Source organism: Mesoplodon mirus (genome assembly GCF_964341445.2).
Source record: "Mesoplodon mirus genome assembly, chromosome: 8".
Lineage (NCBI taxonomy): Eukaryota > Metazoa > Chordata > Mammalia > Artiodactyla > Ziphiidae > Mesoplodon > Mesoplodon mirus.
The window spans coordinates 81,531,505-81,551,575 of NC_138984.1; the positions used below are offsets into that span (position 1 = coordinate 81,531,505).

General features: G+C 33.2%; 1 protein-coding gene across 1 annotated transcript in view; it reads right to left on the minus strand.

The window, feature by feature from the left end:
- SCN7A (sodium voltage-gated channel alpha subunit 7) overlaps window positions 1-20,071 on the minus strand; it is a gene marked incomplete at its 5' end in the record, with an annotated part of 57,460 nt that overhangs the window by 11,090 nt on the left and 26,299 nt on the right. The window contains 9 exons of the mRNA XM_082629814.1: window positions 27-134; window positions 3,382-3,555; window positions 5,908-6,077; window positions 7,610-7,715; window positions 10,235-10,672; window positions 14,002-14,358; window positions 16,138-16,311; window positions 17,343-17,581; window positions 18,693-18,789. Of these exons, the coding sequence (XP_082485940.1) occupies window positions 27-134; window positions 3,382-3,555; window positions 5,908-6,077; window positions 7,610-7,715; window positions 10,235-10,672; window positions 14,002-14,358; window positions 16,138-16,311; window positions 17,343-17,581; window positions 18,693-18,789 (1,863 nt within the window). The remainder of the gene's footprint in view (window positions 1-26; window positions 135-3,381; window positions 3,556-5,907; window positions 6,078-7,609; window positions 7,716-10,234; window positions 10,673-14,001; window positions 14,359-16,137; window positions 16,312-17,342; window positions 17,582-18,692; window positions 18,790-20,071) is intronic.

Sequence of the window (20,071 nt, forward strand, 5' to 3'; positions counted from 1 at the left end):
CTATAGATTAGAAACTTTTCTCTTACCTTCATTCTTTCAAATTGAGATAGAACTCTGAGTGCTCGAAGGAATTTAATGGAAATAAGTGGTTTTAATTCTTCCCGAGATTTGCCTATTAAGCTAAGACAAAACACCTGGGTATATCAAAAAAGTGAATAGAATTTAATTTTAACTTTAACCAAAACAATGTGTAAAAAAACTTTCATTATGGAAAAGATACAGTCAAAGCCTACTAAGAAATTTATGAAATATTTTAATATACATTTCAATATATCTTAATGATGACCTACAGAAAGATATAAGAAAATCATTCTGTGTTAAAATCACTTAAAGAAAGATAAAACTATTTTCTGGTAACAGGAATATATGCTATCAAGATAAACAAAAGTTTGGATATTTGAGATTCTTTATGGTCAAGGCTTAATATTTATATCCATTTTGTATTTTTAAATTAAATTAAGAATCAGTTACATGATTATTTGCAATATAGTAATAGTACAAATTGTACTCATTAAAACAAAATTTGGAATATATTTACCTATGAATCTAAATGTGAAGATGGTTAAGATGATATAAAAAATAGGATTTCAGAGAAGAGGCATAAAGAAGGAAATGAATACTGTTAAGTCCAAGTACTAATTACCAAAAAATATAGCAAGATTCTAAGGTGATTTTTTAAACTAAACATATATGTATAAATATGATTCAAATTTTAAAAAATTAATGGATATTGAACAAGGTGGTATAGTTATGATTAACTTTTGTTGTATCTTCATATTTTCTGTATTTTCAAGGCAATATAAATGAAAAAATTTACTCTCTTTTACCCCATGCTAAAGAGATTATCTTGAAGTGGACTTTGAAGTAAGGGTATCATTTATATAAGCATGGAGGGATGTGGACTCAAAAGAACAATAACCAGGAAACAGGAAGGTGGATTGCAGGTGTAGTATGGTTTGGTTGAAGTAGAAGGTTAATTGCAAGAATTAATTTAGAAGACAAAGGTCAGATATTGTAAGTCATTATTTAAAGACTGAGAAGCTTCAATCATTGTTTATAGAATAGGGAGACATTTGTGCATTCAACAAAAATTATTGAGCACCTAATATGTGACATGAATTGTCTAGGCATATAGGATAAGGAGAGAACCAAACTGAGAAACTATTTTGCCTTAATGGAGCTTATCATTCAGTAAGCAAAATCAGTGAGTAAATTATATTGGGCTGGCCAAAAGGTTTGTTTGGTTTTTTCTGTAAGATGGCTCTAGTAGCACTTAGGTGTCTTTAACTTCATTTGAAACAATTTTGTTAGATTGTATTGTGACAGCTGTCATATCTGTATGCATTTTAAAAAACATCAAAATTGGTGAATTTTTGTGTAACCATTTTAATATTGAAGATGGAAGGAAAAAAGCAACATTTTCAGCATATTATGCTTTCTTATTTCAAGAAAGATAAAAACGCAACTGAAATGCAAAAAAAAAAGATTTAGCAGGTTTTGAAGAAGGTGCTCTGACTGGTCAAATGTGTCAAAAGTGTTTTGCGTGCTGGAGATTTCTCGCTGGATGATGCTCCATGGTTGGGTAGACCAGATGAAGTTGATAGTGATCAAATTGAGACATTAATTGAGAACAATCACCGTTATACCATGTGGGAGATAGCTGGCATACTCAAAATATCCAAATCAAACGTTGAAAATCATTTGCACCAGCTTGGTTATGTGAATCACTTCGATGTTTGGGTTCCACATAAGTTAAGTGAAAAAACCTTCTTGACCGTATTTCTGCATGTGATTCTCTACTTAAATGTAATGAAGACATTTTGTTTTTTAAAAAAAATTGTGACCCGCGATGAAAAGTGGCTACTGTACAATAACGTGGAATGGAGGAGATCGTGGGGCAAGTGAAATGAACCACCACCAACCACACCAAAGGCCAGTCTTCATCCAAAGAAGGTGATGTTGTGTATATGGTGGGATTGGAAGGGAGTCCTCTATTATGAGCTCCTTCTGGGAAACGAAACGATTAATTCCAACAAGTACTCCTCCCAATTAGACCAACTGAAAGCAGCACTCAGCGAAAAGCATCCAGAATTAGTCAACAAAAAACGCATAATCTTCCATGAGTTTAATGCAAGACCACATGTTTCTTTGATGACCAGACAAAAACTATTATGGTTTGGCTGGGAAGTTTTGATTCATCCGCTATATTCACCAGACACTGAACCTTTGGATTTCCATTTATTTTGGTCTTTACAAAATTCTCTTAATGGAAAATATTTCAGTTCCCTGGAAGACTGTAAAAGGCACCTAGAACTGTTCTTTGCTCAAAAAGATAAAAAGTTTTGGGAAGATGGAATTATGAAGTTGCCTGAAAAATGGCAGAAAGTAGTGGAACAGAGGGTGAATATGTTGTTCAATAAAGTTCTTGGTGAAAATGAAAAATGTGTCTTTTATTTTTACTTAAAAACCGAAGGAACTTTTTGGCCAACCCCATATAATATTAATAGGAAATGAAAGCAGAGAAAGCACAAAGGAGTATTGTAGTGGTTGCAGTTTTAAATATGGTAGTGCAGAAAGACCTAACTTCAACAGTTTCTTTTCAGCAGACATAGATGAGGTGAGCCAGCAAAAGTTTCAGGTGGAAGGAAGAATAAGTGCAAAGGCACTAAGATAGAAGTAATTTTGGCATGGTTTTTGAACTGCAAGAATTCCAGTGCTGGTGGAGCAGTATATAGACCAGGATGGGGGAAAGGGAGAGTAGCAGGACATAAGACTGGATCATGTAGAGACTTGTAGGCCTTTGATTGCAAAGACTGTAGCTTTTACTATGAGTGAGGGGTGTTTATTGGAGGATTTCAAGAAAAGTGACTTGAGCTGAGTTTCATTTTACAACAGTACAACATATGTGGCTGCTATGTGGAGAGTAGAACAAAGGCGTGCAGTGGTGGAAGCAAGGATCTCAGCTTGGAATCTACTGCAGTGATACAAATGGGCAGTTCTGGTAGCTTGGATCAGTGTGGTACTGGTGAAGGTTATGATAAATAGTCTAATTTTAAATGTATGATTTAAAGGTAGAACCAATCTAAATATTTTAGAATGCTGATATTTTCAAGATATTCTGCAATAAGACAATTCTAATTAGCAGCAGGTTTATAGGCAATGATTAGAAGAATCAGGAGTTAAGTACTGAACTGTTAAAATTTTAGAATGAAAAGAAAAGGATGGATGTGAAGCATTACATATGAAGAAATATGGGATGTTGGTGACTGAAAATGTATAGAGAGAGGGAAAAGAAAGATATAAGTAAATGGAAGAGTAAGTCAGAGTAAAGAAGGAAGAGTAAATCAAATAGCCTTTAAATTTTTTCTTTAAAATACGTACAATAACGACCATGAAGTCTAGTTGGTACCAGCCATTAGTGAAATAGGCTTTAAAACCATATGCCATCCACTTTAGAAGCATTTCCAGAATAAAGATGTAAGTGAAGATCATGTCAGCATATTCTAATAAGATTTTAATAGTCTTCCTCTGATCAATATATATATCTTCAAAAGCCTGTGGGTAAAAAATTTAAGGATTAGTGTACATGTAATTTCTATAAGCTCTTTTGGCATAGAGGGGAATGAAATCCCATCTCTAGATGGTGAGCATTGTCATAGGTTGTAGTCTCAAGGGCTTGTTCACTTGGTTTGGATTTATTCACACAATCCACATCCGTGTTCTGATCCCATGCCTGTAGCAGACATCATTCATTGATTCCAGAACCTCCAAATTGTGTTCTAATTAGTGATCTGAAAATCCTCTCTCAAATCAGTTAATCAAACTTAAGAGATGGAATCTTTAGTCACATCTGACCTGGTTCTTGTCTCTAATTCCACATAGCCATCACATAGATATATGCTATTGAGATTAAAGGAGCAGAGATAAACAAACAAAGAAACAAAACCCCCAAACCTGTGTTTTCAGAAATCCATGCTGCTATTACATGAAAAAGTCACAAAGCTTGTCAGATAAACCATTGGAAACACATGAATATGAAATAAAACTATAATGTTTTTCTAAAGTTTCTTGGTTTTAATAGATCAACCTCAATTTTACTCTGAAGGAAGCAAATTCTGATAATGTCATTCAAAGCAATTTCATAGTATTTTTTTAGCACTGAAAAAAAGGCAATAAAGTATCAATAACCTCAGGCAGACTTGTTTCAAAGTGCATTTGAGGTCAAAGATTAAACAGGGATGAAAATAATCTTCAGTAAAGAATGGTGTGATTCTTAAAAACCTATTGTTGAATAGAAGTAAATATAAAATAAGAGAATTGCTGACTCGAACGAATTATGGAGTAAAAGTGTTTATAAAAGCAGATTATAAAAAAAAAACAGATTATAAATATCATCCAAAGTTATTTTAAAGGACTTTATTCATTACATGTATTTACTTACTGAATAGGTATATAATGTGAAATAATATAAAAAGATATACAGAAGTCTCTATTTCAATTAAAACATTAAAAAATAGGCAAAACCAATCTGTGGCAGTTGAAGTCCACATACTGGCTATCCACATGGAATGAAGAAGTAACTGTTACGGGTCAGAGTATGGTTCTGGAGCCCTGGTAGCATTCTATTTCTCAAGCCAAGTGATGGTTACATAGGAACATTCACTTGGTGAAAATCTTTTATGCTATATACTTATGATTTGCATGCTTTTCAGTAAGTGTGCTAAATGTCAGTATAAAATTTACTTTAAAAATATTTGCAGTACAAAGTCTGGTTCCCAACCATGACACCATCTTCTCTGCTTTGTGCATCTCATGATTAACTATTTCTTGTGTATCATTCTTTGATCTTCTTTAATCAAACACAAGCAAATATCAATATACATTCTATTTTTCTCCCTTTCTTACATAAAATGTAGCATGCTGTGCACTTTATTCTTTCTTTTTTTCACTTACTACTGTATCTTGGGGAATTGCAATATCAGCATGCAGACAGCTCTTGTATTTTCTAGGTAACTGCACAGTATGCCATTGGATGACTGTACCATAGCATATTTAAACAGTCACCTAATATAGTTTTTTTTTTGTTTTTCAATCTTGCTATTACAAAAAATTCTTCAGTGCATAGCCTTGTAAATGCATTTAATACGTGTGAAGATTTTAAGATAATTTCCCTGAATTAAGATTCTTGGGTCAATGGGTAAATATATTTGTAGTTCAAAGGTTCTTAAAAGTATGTGCAGGGACTTCCCTGTGGCACAGTGGTTAAGAATCCGCCTGCCAATGCAGGGGACACGGGTTTGGGCCCTGGTCCAGGAAGATCCCACATCCCGCGGAGCGACTAAGCCCATGCATCACAACTGCTGAGCCTGTGCTCTAGAGCCCTCGAGACACAACTCCTGAGCCCATGCGCCTAGAGCCTGCAACAAAGAGAAGTCACCGCAATGAGAAGCCCACGCTCCGCAATGAAGAGTAGCCCCCGCTCGCCGCAACTAGAGAGAAAGCCCGTGTGCAGCAATGAAGACCCAACGCAGCCAAAAATTAATTAATTAATTATACAAAAAAGTAAATGCAATATTTCGCTTTCCAATGGAACGGGTAACAAAGTACTAGCACAATATGTGCATTTTATTAAACTTTATTAAAATAAGAAAAATTGGGTATTTATTAACATTCTTTTTTCCTGCTATCATTCATATATTTTGAAGTTATATTATTTATTTAATATCGAATGAGGCATATACAGACTTTCTAAGAAACTGTAATGTATGTCTTCTAAAACTAAAATCCTAGAATATGAAATTTGGTGCTATAATAAGTATTCTGGGGAAAAATGATTTGGCATGGTGACTTCATGAATGTAGACTCATGGCGCATTTTTTTTCCATAAAAATATGAACTCTCACTTACCAGAGCACCTGTGCTGAGCAGAGTGACAAGGCCAACGAAACACTTAAAACAACTGTTTTCTACTATCTTGCAGCAAGTTTTCCTTATGTTCTGCCAAATTTTTCCTTTCTTGGAGTCTCTGCTGATTTGAGCAGATGAAAATCTCCGTCCATAACCTGTCAAGAATGAAACTATTAAGAACAGAAATCTAGAAAACTCATGAAAAAGTAAACATTCCAAATGTTTTGGCAAGTATTTATTTACAGAGTCTAATATAGGTGGTTTCTGACATAAATATTTGAGTTTTACCTCTATTGTAGTGACCAGTGCAATCACTGAGGAAAAAAAGAAAAAACTTAACTTGTGAGTTTGGTAACGGTAGGAGGAAAGAAATTGTGAAAGGAAGAGATGACTTAGAACATCCTCTTACCCTGCTGGGCAGAGTCTGAGAATAGAACTCACCCCTACTCCTACAAAACACACACACACATACACACAAGACACACACACACCATCTTCTGATCACTACATTTTTGTATAATGCCTGAAAAGTCATTCTCTGAAGATTCACATGGCATAACAAGCATTTCCATTTAAATATACAAATATTTATGACATAGTAAGAGGTATAATATCAGTTAAGTAAATTAAATTGATCCCAGCTCTTAGGTGGCATGGGAATGGAAATTTTGATTGAGACTATTTAAGGAGCTAAGCTTGGATTATGGAGTAATTTGTGGGTAGGGTACTGGTGTATGAGGTTGAATTCTACCTTCTCATCAAGAGAGTTAGCAAAAGGGAAACGTGAGGCTTGAGAAGGGTATGATTAACAGGTAAGAGAATGAAGAATGGAGGTGGGTGGAGTTTAAAGTCAACATTTTAGAATTTTATAGAATTTTACCTAGAGTCAATTTATACATCTTTGGTCAGAAAAATATAGAAAATGTTTCCTCCCTGGTCTTGTATGATACAAGTGCTATAACTCAAGCTACCAAGAGCGGATTCTTATTTTTGAATATAGGAATTTGAACATTTAGCAATTACCATTTTGATGATTTCCAGTGATTTCAAATGTTCAGAACCTACAGTTATTTGTTAATCTTGTTAGGAAACTAATTTGAATTATAAGTCATTGAAGGTTGAATGCTACATATCTAGTGAGTCAGTCAACTGACAGAAGACCCATACATTTCTTAATATTCATGTGGTATATAAAAATACATGACCATTACGTGATTTGTTTTCCTATGAGTATTTTAAATATTGACCCCATTCCATGAGTTATAAAAACACACACATGTACACTTATTTAATCTTTTTAATAATCCCATGATGTCTTATTATTATTCTCATTTTACATTTTAGGAAATGAGCCAGAGAGAGGGTAAGTAAAAGCTAGTAAATGATGGGCTGGCATACGAACTCAGGCTGTCTGATTTCAGAACCAACACTCTTAACTATTTTATTAGACTCCCTAGGAAGTACGCCCTTCCTCTCTTTTCCAAATACTGACTTTTTCTTAGATATTTATTATATGTTTCTATGAGGATTCATATGGGCATGTGTACATGTACATGCACACAGACATGTTCATGTGTGTGTATTCCTTAGTCAAATTAATAAACTCTTTAAAATTAAAAGTATATTCAATAGTATTATTTAGGTTAAGAGAAATTTAGTCTAATTTAAATACAATTTTCAAAGGAATTAATTTTTTTCTTACTGTTTTTAAGACGCTTTGGCTTTCCACGTTCATAGACCATTTCTTCTTCTTCAGAGATAGCAATATCAACCGTACTGCATTCAGATGAGCTAGATTGCTTTACCTTCTGAAAAGTAAAATCCCACCAAGAAAGTTGTGGTTAAAGTTTCATTTACTCACTGTAGTTAAAATTTATTTTATTTTCAGAAAAAAGAAAAATTATGTACAGAAAGACTACTGTCAGGCGTAAAAGACTTCAGGCCAATTTCATAATTGATATTAAAATGCATACATATCTCTGGGACTTGAAGTTTTTAAAAGATATTTAAAAAATTAATTTAAGATAAAATAATTTTTAGATTAAAATTAACATATAGTTAATAACACTGTTCTCCTAAAAGATGTGAAGGCTATCTCAAATTTCTGAAAGGAAAGATCTAGGTAGAGTCTATATAAAATATATATATAAATATTTTGTTCTACCTCTTTGTCTTTTGCACAGTAAGAGTCAAGGAAATAAAATTAGAAGTTTTGTTTGCTTTAAACCATATACGGTCAATTGTAAGACATCATGGTGCTCAATTAAAAAAATAAAATATCCAGCAGGATATTACTCTTTTATAAGCAAATCTTTTGAAAAATTATTTCATTTCCCATTGTATTCTCTTTATTATTGATAAAATAAGCATATAGCAACACACTGATTTGGGAGCAGACAATAAATAAATTAATACTATATCATGTTTGAGCATTCAATGATTGAAAATTATACATTTTATATTTAAATGCTTTATTAGAGTTTTTAAAACCCTTGCACATAAATTATTTGATGACATTTTCCCAAAACTGTGTGAGTACTTATTATTCTAAATTTATAAATAAATCAATTAAGATTCAAAATTATAAATCATTTTAGTAAAAGACTATTTAATGGCCAATATATATTGCTACATTATGAAAAAACAAGTTTCAGAATCTGATTTAAATTTTATGTTTTTATGAAATTTATATAGTTATATATTTGTAATAAAATATGAAAGCTTAAATACTAAAGAGAGTATGAATCTCTGAATTTTCAGATCACATGTAATTTTTATATTTCATCTTTGGCTTTTGGTAGATCAACATCCTAAGCACTCTTGGGCTACATAATCTGGAAAGTGTTATAAATATATAACGAAATATATAAATGAATAAATCTGCTTTGAGTAGTTAACCAATCAACAAGACCAAATAATTATGCAGCTTAAATAACAACTTCTGAAACTTCAACATTTACAGTTATATTAATTTCCATCTTTCCTATGTATTTCATATCTCCAACTTTCTAATGAGATTGGCAAGAAGTTTCCCATTTCCACATGATGTGCTGTGATAAATAGTAATTTTACTGAGAAATGGGTGGTAGTACATGCCTTATAGTGTTGTTATAATTTAAATAAAATCAGCTAGCACTCTATAAATATTCATAAATATTTAAGTGAAGATATAGAAGTGTGCTGGAGAAGAATACTTTTCATTTTCTAATAATGGTATTAATTAAAGGAAAATGAACCTGAGAACATGGGGTGTGATAAGGAGTGAAAATGATTCTCGGAAACAAAGATGCCTGCACTAGAAACTAGAAGGACTTTGAATATTTGAAACTTAATTCCTTTTAGAAGGCCAGTTTGATAAGTTATTGCAGAGAGCAGCTGCCAAGCCAGAAGAGGTCTGGGAGATAAGATGGTGTCAGAGACTATGGGGACCTGGAAAAAGATATTCTCTGCCTTTCCCCATGCCAGTGAATGAACTAAAACGATTCTCTAGTGAGGTCCAATGCAAGTGGCTCACAGTGCAGATGTGATCTCTATAGATGTAGCTTTGTATTTAATGATAGCTCCTACTAACACATTATGCTGCTTGCAAATGAAGACAGTAAGACCGTATCCCGTAGGGTATACATTTTAAAAGCTAAGTGAACAGTAGTATCTGCCCTTCTTTGAATATGACCCTTCTCCCCCACCACCCTGTGTTTATAAAGTTGCAAAATGTTCACAATTCAAAGTGGTGGTTTTTTCCTTTGTTCTTACAGTCCAACTCAATTATATATACTATAATACACTGCAGAAATGAACTGAGAAGAATCTTAAAATTTTAGCAAGCAAGAAAGTAACTTAGCACTCTTCTAGTCCCATCTTATATTTTAAACATGATAAAGCCCAGGAGAGTTTGGTGATCTCTCCAATAATACACATAGATTTAAAAAATGTAGTTTTCTTCAATATGCTTTTCATTACCTCATGCTGCTTGCTTATTAACGGACAGACTATTATAATTATATTACCTGATGTTTACTAAGTGCTTACTATATATGGGCAATATTCTATGCACTATTGAACTATTTTTCTTTATCTTTCTTTTCTATCTCCTCTAAGAAATAGATACCAGTTTATCCTCATTTACAGACGAGGAAACTGAAGCTTAGAAAGTTTAAGAAACTTGATCAGCAGCAGAAACTCAGGAGCAAGGAACGCTATAGCTAGGATTGAATGGGTAATCTAACTCTGGAACTTCAGCACTGCTTCATTTCCTTATCAACAATGCCATCAAACAAGAAATCATAATATTAAAGAAATAAGAAATCATGATATTAAAACAACTTACTTCTTTGCTGCTTCCATCACCTGACTTGCTCTTTATCTCCTTATTGTCCAGATTTTCTATATCAGATTCTTCTGATGCAATTGGTACAGTTTCTGAGACACTGGGACTGGGGATAAGTGACTGACTCCCATTTTCGGTCATTGTGTTTTTCTCTGTGCCACTGCTTTTTTCCTTATCCTTGAGGAAATATTGGGTGTTGCTCAATTCAGAGAGAGTATGGTCAGAAATATTCTCTTTAACATATATATCACTTACATTGTCCATTGTTTCCTCTGGAACATTTTGTTTTTTGCATAATATTTTAGAAAGCACATAATTTATTCCTTTTTTAATCCTTGCCATTGCACGCTGGAGATTTTTTGCTTCATCATTCTCTTCAGTTGTTGCAGCCTTGTATGAACTAAATGAGCTGACCAATGCCAGAAACAGGTAAAGTATCTGAATGAGGAAGTAAATGAGGTTAAATGCATCTCATTTTTTTGTTTCCTTTCAAACAACAACAACAACAAAATAATCTTTTAAAAAAGCTGACCTGAGATTTGAAAACAGCATACACACTACAATGCTATTTAGGCTATTCAGTTTTTGCTCATCTACAGTGGGCCAAGTGCTGTGTTAGTGGTTTGTATAACCAGAACTCATCTCAAGGTCACAATATTCTATAAAATATCATTTGTTTCTCTTTTACAGATGAAAACCACAAAGCTTACAGATGCTAAGTATCAAAGATCACACAGGTTGAACATAAGTCTGTCTTATTCCAAAGTTTGTTTTATTCACTAAGCCAGGCTAACTCTCCCAAAGTGAGAAAATGAATTGCTACTCCATGTGGCTGACTTCACTTTAGCCCTAACCCCTAACCCAAGATCTTCATGGGTCTGCAAACCCATGAGGAATCTCATGGGGAGAGAGCTATCCCTGGTTCTGAAGCCCACATCTAACTTTCTTTGTGACATGCAAGCACAAGGATTGGGTAGGTTAATTGATTCTCTGTGATAATAAATTTGGTCAAATAAGAAAGAGATGAGTGATGGAAGAATCATTCCTGATATTTGCAAGTTATTTTGAATTTGAAGATAGTGTGTATTTCGACCTTTACTATCACTGAGAAATAAGATCAAGGCATGTACATTTTCCAGAGAATCAGATTTTTATTTTGTTTGTTGTTGTAGGGTATAGATTATAATTTTAGATTCTAGTGTTGGAGATTTATATTGATTATTCTCTTAGACTTAAAGAAGTAATTTGAGCATTTTGTCTATTCTGGCAGTTTTCTCTCCTCTCTTCAGATACTTGAGTTTTTGAAGATTTAATTTACTTTATGCTTTACCTTTTATTTTTAAAGGGAAAGGTTTAAATGTTACACATTATGTGTAATAATATGTATATAACTTATATAACATTTTCCTGCTTGTATTTCTTCATATATTAAGATCTACTTTTAAAAATAATTATACTGACAATTTATGTGTACATAAAATAAAATAGCTAAGTATATGAAGATCTGCAGCATTCATTTGTTAAAATATCTTTCAGAATTTTGGATCTATGTGAAGAGGTGAATTCTCAAGCACTCTGATTATTACTGTTTCTCAGGCACATATACACCTAAAATATTATGAAATACCCACCAAATCGTGTTCATTTCTAATGAATTACTTTTACTTCTCAATACCCAGATATCTTTAACACTTAGGAATAGAGAAAGCTCAAATGAGAATCACTCATGGAAAAATCAAAATATTTTTGCAGATAATAAAGTCATCAAATAAATCATCTTAATCGTAACCATAGTTTTGGTGTAGCAATAAAACAGAGGGTATAAGATGGCTCAGCATTGGAAATTTCTTGCAGGTAAGATCATCTGAACAACTAATATATATTTTCTATAACCTACAATGACAGAATCTCAATGGAAAAAAAAAAGTGAAAAGACAGTAATTGAATGTCAATACCCCCAGAATAGTTTGATTTTCTCTCACTAGTGTCCCATTTTGATATTAAGGTTTATTGACAGATAATCTGGGCAGGGGCTCCATGGCCCTTGTAGGACCTAGACTATTAGCATCTCTATCATTCTCAAAGGACAAAGGGAAAGACCAAGTATAATTTAAGGTAGTTGGTTGTTTCTTTTTCCTTTGTTTGGTTAAGTATTGTCCACGGTGAGAAAAATGAAGAGTGTTTAGTAAGAATTTCATGACTACAAGCTTCAAATGAGTAGAAACCATGTTTTCTCTTAAATAGACAACCAGCACAATGCTAGGCACAAACTACATGATAAAAAATATTTGTTGAAAAATTAATTAATTATGGAATGAATGAAAGAATAGATTTTTGTGCCAGGATTTGGAGAAGGAAAAATTATGCTACAGCAACTGTATATTTAAGAGCTTACAATGTAAGATTTCTTATATTTTAGATACACACACACTTCCCCCATATATATATATATATATATATATATATATATATATATATATATATGCATATATACATATAAAATAAGAGCGTTAAAAGGCTGAAAATTAAGTTCAAAATGCTCTGGAACTGTGATCTAAAGAAAGAACACTGTAAAATGCTACTGCTTTGTTTAAGTGTGCTCTGAATTAAAAATAGCCTAATCTCCTAAAAGATTAATAGGAGGACTCATGATCCCTTCCTTCATGGAGCTTACAGTTTAATAAGGAAGATAAACAAGTACATGAACAATTAAACATAATGTCAATGTGTGCATATGACAGGAGTATGCCCAGTGTAAATAGAAGCAATGAGGAAATGTGCTGATACAATGGAGTCTAACCTGTGATTTTTTTCCCCACCTTTTGGGAGATGTGCTTGACCTCTATGACTTAGGAATAAAAAGTAAATATTGAGTCTCTTTTTTTTCCCATAAGAACAATTTTGTCTTATAAGCCATTTTTTTCTTGAAGAAGTAAAAGGTAATATCACTCCAATTACTGGAAATTTAAAAGTGAAAGCATTTCCTCTTAGTTAATGCATAACAGTTTTATAGATCAGTGGTTTTCCAATTTTGCTGCACAATTTAATCAAATGAGGATTTTTTTAAAAAATCGTGATGACCAGGCTATGTCCACATACCAATAAAATCAGAATCTCTGGGAATGAATCCAAGGCATTAGTTTATTTTTATTAGTTCCCCAGGTAATTCCAATGTGCAGTCAAATTTGACAACCAGTGTTACATTTAAGTGCTTCTTAAAATGTAATGTGCATAAAGATCACTTGGGGATATTGTTAAAATAGCGATTCTGATTCCACAGGTCTGGGATGGGATCTGAGAGTCTTCATTAATAACTATCTCCCATAAAGCCAAAGCTACTTTGAGTAGCAGGTTATAACTAGTGCTATCCAATGGAGATATGATGCATATCACATATGCAATTTTCCAGTAGGCACACTAAAAGTGTAAACAAAAACAGGTGAAATTAATTTTACTAATATATTTTATTCAACTAAATGTATCAAAATATTATAATTAAAATACATTCAATATAAAAATTATTAATGAAATCATTTACATTCTTTTTTGGGAGGTAAGACTTCAAATTCAGTGGGTATTTTACACTTATGACACATCTCAAAGTGGACCACTCATATTTTAACTGATCAATGGCCACATGGGGCTAGAGGCCACCATATCAGACAGCACAGTTATAGACCACTGGCTTCCATAAGTCCACATTGTGAAAATGCCAGACTACAATACATCAGTTTTTCAAGGAAAATTTTAAAGCATGGATTACTTACCAATAAGTTTCCAACTAAAATCACCATCATGTAAAAAGGAATACAACTGAAATGGCCTGCTACCTTAAAGCAATCCCATAAAGTTTCTATCCACTCTCCACAGAGAATCCGGAATACATTCAGGAAGGAGTGGAGGAAATCATGCATGTGCCAGCGTGGAAGTTGACAGTCTTCATCTATGTTGCAGACGTATATTTTGTAATTTGAACCAAACAGCTTCATGCCAAGCACAGCAGAAAAGAATATGAATGTGAACAACAGCAGGACCAAGTCTTTCAGGGCCATCATTGAGTTACCAAGAGTCAGCATCAAAATCTTGAAAGTTGGCCAATATCTCCCCAATTTGAAAATTCGCAACTGATAGAGCAATGTAAAAACCAGAATAAGAAAAAAACAACAAAAAATCTGGTCACTATTCATTACGATGTACATTAAAAATTTTTATCAGCATTATACACATATACATATGTAGCCTTTAATGTAATATTCAGTTTTGAGCATTATTAATACTAAGCATTGAAAATTCAGTTTATGTATAATTCTTAATACATCTTACATATTCTATAGTTTATTACTGTAAATCCATGTATATTTTCTTCTATTGATCTGTCAATTCCCATTCAATATTACACTATTATAATTATTCTAGTTTTATGTTTTAATATCTGGTAAAGCAAGTATCCATTCTTTGTTTTGTTTTTCACAGTGTATTGAATATTCTCCCACATTTTGACATAAAGATGATGCTGGAAAAGTCTTCAGTTTCCATTGAATTCCATTGACAGTTCTATTGTGTATTTACCTTTAAAAATAACATGGAAGACCAAACAAAACATGCTAGGTTTAGTCTGAATATTTCACTTCTTTTCACCAGATTAAAAAAATTTTATTTATATGGCACAAAATCACCTTAATATTTGGGTCATCTAAAATCCTTATATTATTTTTATATGTGCTATACCTTCCTCAACTTTTTCTGGTATATAGTTGGCTTTCTGGACTCAGGGGTAGGACTCAACATTTATCCATGTAAAACTTAATCATCTTAGGGCTTCCTTGGTGGTGCAGTGGTTGAGAATCTGCCTGCCAATGCAGGGGACACAGGTTCGAGCCCTGGTCTGGGAAGATCCCACATGCCGCGGAGCAATTAGACCCGTGAGCCACAACTACTGAGCCTTCGCGTCTGGAGCTTGTGCTCCGCAACTAGAGAGGCCGCGATAGAGAGAGGCTTACGCACCGCGATGAATAGTGGCCCCCGCTTGCCACAACTAGAGAAAGCCCTCACACAGAAACGAAGACCCAACACAGCCAAAAAAATAAAAAATAAATAAATAAACGTAATCATCTTAGATTCAGTCCATTACTAGTCTTTCACATATTTTGATACTACCTTTTATTACATTGTCTGTATTTCCCAGTCTTGTTTCATCCATAAATTTGATAAATACAGCTTTTATATTTTTCTCTTACTCATTAGACAAGCCTATGGATAAAGATTTAAGATAGGATTCTGAAGAATTATTTGGATAAGATCAAATCTACTTAATTGTTCTTGATATCTGCTACATTCCTTCAACTTGTTATAAAGAATGAGACAATCTATTATTTATCAAATGCCCAACATTTCTATAAATATCATTCTAATAACATTATTTCTTTGCCTAGTTTTCTGATGCTTTTACCACCACCTACATTGCAGGCATATATAGTGATACTGACTTGATAATTTTCTAATAACATTTTATTGGCCTGACTGTTCTTCTTTTACAAAGTTTTCTACCCTACATTTAGAAATACTCACCTGATTCTTTAGTTACACACTGGCATTCAGCTTCTGGGACTCTTTATTATCCTGCTTCTCAAAACTGACCCAGTATTCCTGACCCTGCTTTCTAAAATTTTATCTCAAATTTGCCGTATATATGGCGTATTTCCTTTAATGCCTGAGCCAAACAACAGCATTGGAGATGACTTACTCTTTTCTGGGTTACTTTCTAAGCTTGTTATATATGAATTAATTCATTTACTACCTCCAATATACCAAAAGGATAGGTATTACTATTCTTCCCACTTCATGTCTGAGGAAACTGAGATGAATTTTTATAAAATAAAATTTAGGTCTTGGATTATACTTACCACCCTGAATGATCGAAAAACAGCCAGTCCATGAAAATGTGTTACATAAAGTTCTACTAAGCCATGGAACACAATTAGGCTATCATAAATGTTCCAGCCTACTTGGAAATACCCATACGGATGCATGGCAATTATTTTAAAAATCATTTCTGCTGTGAAAATTCCAATAAACACCTAAATAAAACAAAACATAGAGACGAGAATATGATTCCAGTAGCTCTATCAGAACCCTCACATGCAGAAACTGTACATTTCACTGCCACCTTTTTCATATTTCCTCTGTCAAGATCTGATTAGTTTCAGAGTCTGTATTACAAGTACAGGCTCATAGGTTTTGTTTGATAATCTAATGTCAAACATCATGTAATCTTCAATTACTTTAATAAAAGCCATCCTGGAAGAAAACAAAAGAATATTTGAGAGTGAAAATCTTTTCATCTTGAATAGTTCCTTTTGGGATAAAGAGCACATATAAGACATATAATTTTAAAAATTGTAAAAGAAATTTTTCAAAAGTATATATGATCCAGGAAAAAAGCAAACCCATGGAAATTGTCCTTTGAAAACTACACTGGCAGAAATAACTAAATTACTGTTTTGGTATCAAGTAAATATATAGTTCAAAATTAGCAGCAGTTGGCTGTTTGTATTAGTATCAAGCAACTAAACAATAAAAGCAAACAAAATTAAACAATATATATTTGCTTGAATGTGACTTGTTTTTAAACTCATAGAAATCTTTGTCTTTTGTATTGTATGTGGAAAGAAAAGATGGGCGAATCTCAAAAATACGTTGCCAAAAGGATAAGCTCCAGTCTAAGATTAGGTGCAGTTGTAACAGAATTCAAAATTCAGGTGTCAGTGAAGGACTTGTGTCTGTTATTTCACCTCTGCCCTACCTTGATCTAGGGGCTACCATACCAAAAGAGGGGATATTTGAGAAGGGAGAGGAAATAAATAATTTCTGCTTAACCTGACTGTATTAAATTTAAAAGGACTCTAGCTATAAATCTATTCAATGATAAGAATATTTACAAAGCAGGGCTGGGGGAGGTGAGGTGAGAAAGCATGAACACAGTACTTCATCTAATACTTATATAATGCATTTGCAACATTTTGGAGTTATAAAACAAAATTGCAGGGATAATGATGACTAAAGAAAAGTTGAAATTGCAAAAGAAAATAATGTACAATGAGAGCCTTACCTGGTTTTCAATGTTGAGAATATTGTTGGTTTCTAAACTCATTGGGTAGTGTTCTAAGGCCAAAAAATGTACATTTAAAATTATGCATATGGTAAGGAAAAGATCGGTAAATGGGTCCATTATAATCATATGGACAAACTCTTTCAACTTTAACCAACACGGAGAACAATTCCAGATCAGGAAAGTTTTAGCAAATCTATACCAACAACATGGGCATTTCTTCCTGGATTTTCTAAGTCCTGAAATGAAAGAATAGAAAAGTTATGCATTAGCTAATTGTTTATTTAAGCTCTAACTAGTAGAAATTTTTGACTTTTGCATGCAAAGGGAGGTTTGAAACTAGACATCTCATTTTGTATTAGCAAATAGAAATATTTTGTATTAATAAAAATCAGAGCAAAGTAAATTTCTTCTATTTTGTTCATGCTTGCAAGTTAGACAAATGAAAATGAGACAAATTGCGTATTAGAATCAAAACATAGGAGTACCTCTCAAGAAAAACAAATATGGAATACAATTGAGAGTATATTTATAATTTTAGATTTACATGCTTTACAAAATAATGTCTTTCAATATTGTCTATAATAATGATTACTAGTTGTATATATTTAAAAAGCAGAGATAAGTATAAAAAGGACCTTAATAGGTTAATAGGTTATATACACCAAACTGTATTTTTAGTTACAAGGTAATACTTCATGTTGTTTTCAGTGTTAAACAAAGAAAATACCTTGGTACTCTTTGGTTCCTTTTCCAGTGTTTAAAACACTATGCTTATGAAATTTTAAAGTATTGTTTACCCTAATAGTCTCATGTTATTCCTTAAATTTAGTTATTATCATCTAAAATTCTGAAGAAATTGGAAGATTTCCTTAAAAGTGAATCAGATGGGGACTTCCCTGGTGGCGCAGTGGTTAAGAATCTGCCTGCCAATGCAGGGGACACGGGTTTGAGCCCTGGTCTGGGAAGATTCCACATGCCAAGGAGCAACTAAGCCCATGTGCCACAACTACTGAGCCTCCATGCCACAACTACTGAAGCCTGCACACGTAGAGCCCGCGAGCCACAACGACTGAGCCCGCGTGCCACAACTACTGAAGCCCACGCACCTAGAGCTCATGCTCCGCAACAAAGAGAAGCCACCACAATGAGAAGCTCGTGCACCACAACGAAGAGTAGCCCCCGCTCGCTGCAACTAGTGAAAGCCCGCGGGCAGCAACAAAGAAGCAACAAAGCCAATAAATAAATAAATAAATAAATAAATAAATAAATAAATAAATAAATAAAAATTTTCAAAAGTGAATCATATGAATGGTACCTTCCATAGTGTCTAAATATTTTTTACTTTACCTTCTTTATGTCTGATAGTAGCATCATCCAACATATCCAAAGAAGTAATCATAGAAGTTGATGATCTTTTCTTCATTTCTATTTCTGTAGTCTTGGTCTAAAAAGAAATTTGATTAGTCTAATACTGGCTTCTCCCCTTTGTATATCTAAGACTATAACTATAAGAAGGCTTATAACCTTCTTTAAAATGCTGATTCTTACTTCCAAAAGCCTTTCTGTGTTCCATAATTTGCCACTCTTTACACTATAGATATTATTAAACTGATTTAGGATTATTTGGAAAATGAATGTATATTACTTGCAACTCAACAAAATCATTTTATATTATGAGGTCAACTATAAAAGGAGAAAATCAGAGAATGATAGTGGTATTACCCATATTTGACAAAGAATTCAGTGTACAGTTTAGAATTATTGTGGAATATGCAGTTGGCAAACATGTTACTGAACAATAACACCTTACATTTCTCTAACACCTTACATTTTTTACTTGAGGATATGTTAACTATAACTTTGTAAACTCTCTTGATAAAATCAATTATTTGGTGTTGAGATGATGAAATATGTCTCATGTAATATCAGGTAATAGAATGAATTTTAAAGGATATTTTTGGTTAGAACATATTTGATACTTCCAAAAACGAATCACTTCTTTCTGTCCCTCATGACTCTTGAGTAATGGTTTTAAGACATCCTCTGTTTTGCTGATGTGATTACAGAGTTAAAAAGAACCCTTGCATTGGAAAGGCATTCAAAACTCCTCGGCTTCGATGCAGGTGTTACAAGTTCTACACATTCATAATTATCACAAGTATGGCCCCAGATGTTTCTAGTGACCATGTATAAATTTTGTATTTGAATTTAAACTGTAAGAAACTGGCAATGGGTAGATGATATTGCACCATAGAGCTCCCAACAGTTTTTACACTTGACACACACAAAGAATAATAATATTTGTATGCTTGTTAATTTGGTAAATAGGTGAGCCTAATAGGTGAAATAAATAGTAAATAACTTTAAATAGGTGAGGCAGCTTTTGAATAGAGATAACTGGCATAGGCCTGCTGCTGCCCTAACACTGAGGGGATTCATGGTTGAGGCTCACTGATAACCCGTACCCAGAACACCCTGGCTGGCAGATTCTGCTGTGGTCTATCTGAAATCCCAGAGTAGATATCAAGGGAATCATCATATTCATCTCACACAGTAGGAGTTAAGTCCTTCTAATTTAAATACTAGAGCTAGAGGAGGTAAAAACCAACTGTACTACATACTGAGTTCCATCAGGAAAATGACAGATTCTTTAGGTCTACAGATCTCTGTTGCCTCAGTTGTTTTTTTTTTAACTCTAAAAGTAAGCAAAAGCTTAGGATGTGAAG